Here is a 4,969-nt window from a genome sequence, read left to right as displayed (position 1 = left end):
GACGGTACCACTGCGGCGCGGGGGGAAGCGGCCGGTCGGCCCTCCTCCTGCCCGGGCCCCGCGCAAGGCCGCCCCGGCCCAGCCCTCTTCTGCCAGTGGGCATGCGCAAGCCCGTGTCCCCTCAGGCGGCTGCACCCCTCACCCTGAGACCAGGTTTCTGGGCCTTAGGCCCAGGTAAAAGCAAAAATTCCAGTGTTCCTCTTGAGTCTGAAGTCGGGGATGTTACAGTTAATTAGAAAAAGCTTCAGCGACTTCCTGCATTCAGCCAAGGGCAGGAACAGCCCCACACCCACCTCCCTGCCCTCCCGCTCCCTCACAGCCAGGACAGAGACAGGAGCACCGTGTATAACTTTAATATAAACCATGTCACATTGCTGATGACTTCAGCGTCTACAAGATAAAGTCCCATAAAAAAATGGTTTGAGCACAAGCTTCCCAACCACGCGAGCATCGCACCGCTTCGAGAAAGCCCCTTCTTCATGCCTGTGTCGCAGTTAGCTCTCGGTGCCCCTTCTCCCCACGCAACAGAACAAAGTTACTTAAAAAAAAAAGTGGGAGGTGACACCCAATGCACATACCAGCATTTGAATTAAGGCAGAACACACAACCGTTGTACACCAGCGACAGGTGGAGGGGAGCAGGAGCCCGAGGCCCACTGCTGCGTGTGAGGGCCCAGCGCCATGCGCTGCCCCGCGCACTGCATCGTGCTCGTTCCACTAGTGCTGGTATGCTTCAGGCAAGTCAAGCACATGCTGTGAAAGGATCCCCAAACCCAGGCAAGCTTTGGCTATAAGGTTTTTATTTTTTTACTCCAGCAACTGAGCCTCTTCCCCACCCATTTTAGCTGGGATTTTCCACACACACATTGGCTTCTCCATAACAGCCTCCTTGTTGCTTCAACAGCATCCCAATCCTGGACCAGAGAGAGATGATCCGCTCACTTTGGGGAGGGACCGGCTGGCATGAAAGGCCACAGTGCACTTCAGGGCTTAAAAACATCTAGCCATTTTTGGAGCAGTAACTGATGAGCAGTTTGTCAGTCCAGGATGAGGGCCTTAAGCGGCACAGCCCACTTAAGGGAAGCCACTGCTCTTGGGTAGTGTGAAGAGTTTCCCTCTCTATGGGGAGGGGGCAAAGCAGTTGGAGATAGCTGGCACACAACAAAAAAAAAAGATAAAAAAGTGGCCAGTTAGAGGGACATGGCTCAACCATAAATACAACCACAGAGTGAATACAATTCTGCCAAGCAGCACAAGAAACTCAGAGGGAAAATAATAATAGCGTTGCACTTTCCCTGCCAGGGGAACAGTGATTTAGAGGGAAATCCGCCAAAGAGCAAAAGTTAAGAGCTCTGTTCCATCCCAGCCAGTTAGTGTATTAGTCCAAATTTCCTTAAGCCATGAGCAAAGATCAGTACCAATCCTTTCAGAAAAAAAGAAAAAAAGGAAAACCAAACCCCATTCAGTTAAAATCTGGCTTCTCAAAGCCTTTATAAAAACCTAAATGCCCTCTTCAGTTGGTGCATAAGAAAATCCTAAAAATGCATCTGAGGCACTGGAGCTGCTGGCTGCTAGGTCAGGCGTGTGGGTGATGGAAGCAGAGATCGCTTCTTGGGTGAACTCTGGATCGAAGTGTCGCAGATCAGCTGGACCGGCCTAAGCCAAGGAGCAGAGAGACACACAGTCATTTCAGTGAGCAGATCCCAACTAGTCACTAACAGAGCTGCCCTTCCAAGGATCATCACTACTGCATTTGCAGTTACTAACCTGCACTTCAGCATCCCTCAGTGTCAGCATAAGACATCTGGAGAGAATTCCTTTTGTACCACTGTGTAACAGAGATCAGAAATACTCACCACATTGGGGTTAAATGGAGGAGTAATCCTCTTGTGATACAAGTCATCCCAGTTTATTGGGCTGAAGAATACATGGTTCTTTATCTCAAGCTGCATAGAAAGCAGGGAAAAAAAAAAAAAAATCAGATGTCTGCCAACCCTCCTTTTCCAGCACCTGTCAACTGGTTTCATAGGATGAAGTGGCTGAAGCAAGACTTGGAGCTACCACATATCCATGTAGGGGCCAAGTACCAAATCTTTAATACATGAGGGTCATGGTCCAGTAATTCCTGGAAGGGAGATGACACCACCACACATTGGTGTCCTAGCTTTCCACCACACCTTGAACCATGGACTTTGGAAATCCAAGTCAACCCCATGTGCCCCTTTTAGGGAGCTGGAGAGACAGCAGCATGCATGGAAAGCTTATTCCAAGGCAGTGTTGTTATAATAAAAAAAAAGGCTCAGAATAGAAAGGTTTCTTATCCATCCTCCCTCCTGATCCTAATGGAGACAACCTACAAAGTCTGTCTTGGCACCCAGCCTCCGCTTCTGGTCCTTGTGGAGAAGTCCCTGGAGGATGTCACAAGCTGCCACAGTCTTGCTTCCTTGGATCTGGAGTGGCTTGTGCAGAATGTTGTCATACATCTGAGACACATCCCGGCTGTAAAAAGGAGGCTAATTTGAAAGAGAGGAGAAGCAGCCAGGTAAGACACAAGGTACCGTAAAGAATCACACATCACAGGTCAAAAAAATGAGTCCTGCAGAAGGAGATGAGGGAGACCTGCCATATCTCAGGTATCAAATAGATATCTCTTTCAAAGGGCAATGGTATAACTGAAACAGGTCATCTAATTCAGAATTCCTTTGTCTGCGTCAGGCACCACATGAACATCAGACCAACCTCACATCAGTTTTCAGAAATTAATTCTCCACTATGCAGAGTAAAACAGATGGCTGCTAAGCTTACCAGTCCAAACAGCATCTCGTAGAGAACAGCTCCCAGGCACCACCAGTCTACTGTCCTGTCATACGGCTGCTTCTTTAGCACCTCAGGAGCCAAGTACTGGGAAGAGTCAGAAGTAAGTATTTGATTTAAATTATGAAGGGCTTTGTCCTCGTAAGTACGCAAACCTGTCTGCAGTTCAAACTGAGCAAATATCAGTAAAAAAGCATCTGTGTGCTTCCCTATGCTTTGACAGGCTCTCCACTTGCTTCAAAGCAGTGGGTTGGGAAAACCCTACCAAAACCCCCGAAGTGGTGTTTTTTTTTTTTCTTCTTCTTCCCTGGGATACACAAGGTTCTCTGCCTATAGAGAACTTGTTTAAGGATTTGCCACCCATCACAACTCAGTCAGCAAGCACATCCTGCACTGACACACTACACCTCTAAGGGGCTCCTGGAGTTCTGAGAGCTGCAGTTTTCAGTCACATCAAGTCTGTTCAAAGCAACAGAACTACCAGTAACCACCACTAAGGAGCAACCAGGAGGAATTCAAGCAGCACATCAAGCCTGCTCTCACACAGGACTATCTCTGTGTACTATCAGGCTCCCTATCTAAGGCAGGGAAAAACCCAAACAAACCACCACACACCAAAAACCACAAAATAAAGCTTGAACGTTCCCGCTTGGATCCTGCTGTACTATTGCATAAGTGGGTGACTGCTGAAACCTGAGGGCTACAACCAGGAAATTCCTGCCTGATTGTACTGAGCTGGAATACTGAGAAGTGTCTTGTTTACAGCCCCTTCTTCAAGCTGTCTGAGGCAGCAGGACAGGTGTATTACCTAGACCAAAGTGCTACCCAAATCCCCAGCTCAGTAAGGAGAAAGGGGAAAAAAAAGCCTCCAAGAAGCCAAATTGGAAAGATTTTTTTAGCCAAAAGTATCCGAGGTACATTGAAGAACAGGCAATTTATTCCCTCCAAGTACTGTTCACATTACAGGGAGTGTGGTCTCCTCCTCTGCCCAGGTTGTTTTGCAGCTCCTGCACACCAAGGACATGTAGAAGGGCACAGCAAGGTCCTGTGTGTGTCAGTACTAGCAGGCAACCAGTTCTGCACCTCCAGGGTATCAGGGTAGGTAAACAGCCTGCCCACAGGCTTGCTTATGGGCTCCCAGGGTCAAGGTTGTCTCCACAGCCACCTGGAGCAGCCCCAGTTTCACAACACCAACCGTTTCCAAGTGCAGGGATCCCTACCCCTGATAGCACAGCAAATTCAGAGTACTAATCAGCTGTTACCAGTCTCTGCTGAGTAGGAAAGGCCTTATCTGACCTCCAGCTTCAGGCTGACAGCCTCAAAGATCCCAAGGCAATCCAATTCACAGAGCCCATATTTTGCGGTGCTGAGCACCCATACAAGTCTGAGACCCAGAGCAGCAAGTCTCTGCAGGCTTCTAGCCCCCAGTTCACTGTGTCCCAGCACATGCTGTACCTCAGGAGTGCCACAAAAAGTGGAGGTTGTCTCCTCTTGCTCCATCCCTTCTTTGCAGAGACCAAAGTCCGTCAATACTATGTGTCCCTAAAAAAGAAAGAAGTTTCAGCTTGGCCCATTCTTCCAGTGACGAGACAGATTTTCCAAGCATTTGCCTTCACATTACGTCTCACATATTTTAGTTCCCCACTGTTCATCTGCTTCCCTTCCCTCACCTCCTGGACGTTCTGTAGTACACGTACAGGACTCTATAGAGAAAGTAGAGTCTGGATTTTTAAATTTGTCTGTAGTGACATAGCTATGAAGAGATCCAGCACTTCTGTGCTTTTGCCACTGCATTACCCATGTTCAAGTGTGCAGTTCTGCAGAGGGCAGGCTCACTCCCACTTGCAGGAGCTGCACAGAAATGCAGTGGTGCATACATACTAAATCCATGCAATGAAGTGAGCTATAGCCCAGCTTGCAGAACCATAGTCCCCCATGAGCTGTGAATGTACCTGGCAATCCAGGAGTATGTTCTCCGGTTTTAAGTCCCTGCAAGACAAAAAGTGCCATTTGAGCAGATTTGGCCAGATATTTAGAAAAGCAGAATCTGAAGTAGCATCAGCTAAGAACAGGAGCTAACAAGACTCCACAACTGAGTTCACCAAGACTTTCCCAAAATGCAGATTCCCATCACTGGACATGAGCCGGCAGTGTGC

At 48.3% G+C, this 4,969-nt stretch overlaps 1 protein-coding gene across 1 annotated transcript; it reads right to left on the bottom strand.

Moving 5' to 3' along the window:
• Positions 1-1,366: 1,366 nt before the first annotated feature.
• Positions 1,367-4,802, bottom strand: LOC104503895 (serine/threonine-protein kinase Sgk2-like; the record flags this gene model as incomplete). Its single annotated transcript, XM_010152895.1, has 6 exons — positions 1,367-1,655; positions 1,856-1,945; positions 2,357-2,512; positions 2,805-2,900; positions 4,269-4,355; positions 4,766-4,802. Coding segments are annotated over 6 exons (622 nt in total), but the record flags the coding sequence as incomplete, so codon positions are not given.
• Positions 4,803-4,969: the final 167 nt, after the last annotated feature.

This window comes from Eurypyga helias, unplaced genomic scaffold, assembly GCF_000690775.1.
Source record: "Eurypyga helias isolate BGI_N326 unplaced genomic scaffold, ASM69077v1 Scaffold41635, whole genome shotgun sequence".
NCBI classification, from domain to species: Eukaryota; Metazoa; Chordata; class Aves; order Eurypygiformes; family Eurypygidae; genus Eurypyga; species Eurypyga helias.
The sequence above is the reverse complement of the archived record's forward strand: the minus strand, read 5'-3'. Positions and strand labels throughout refer to the sequence as shown.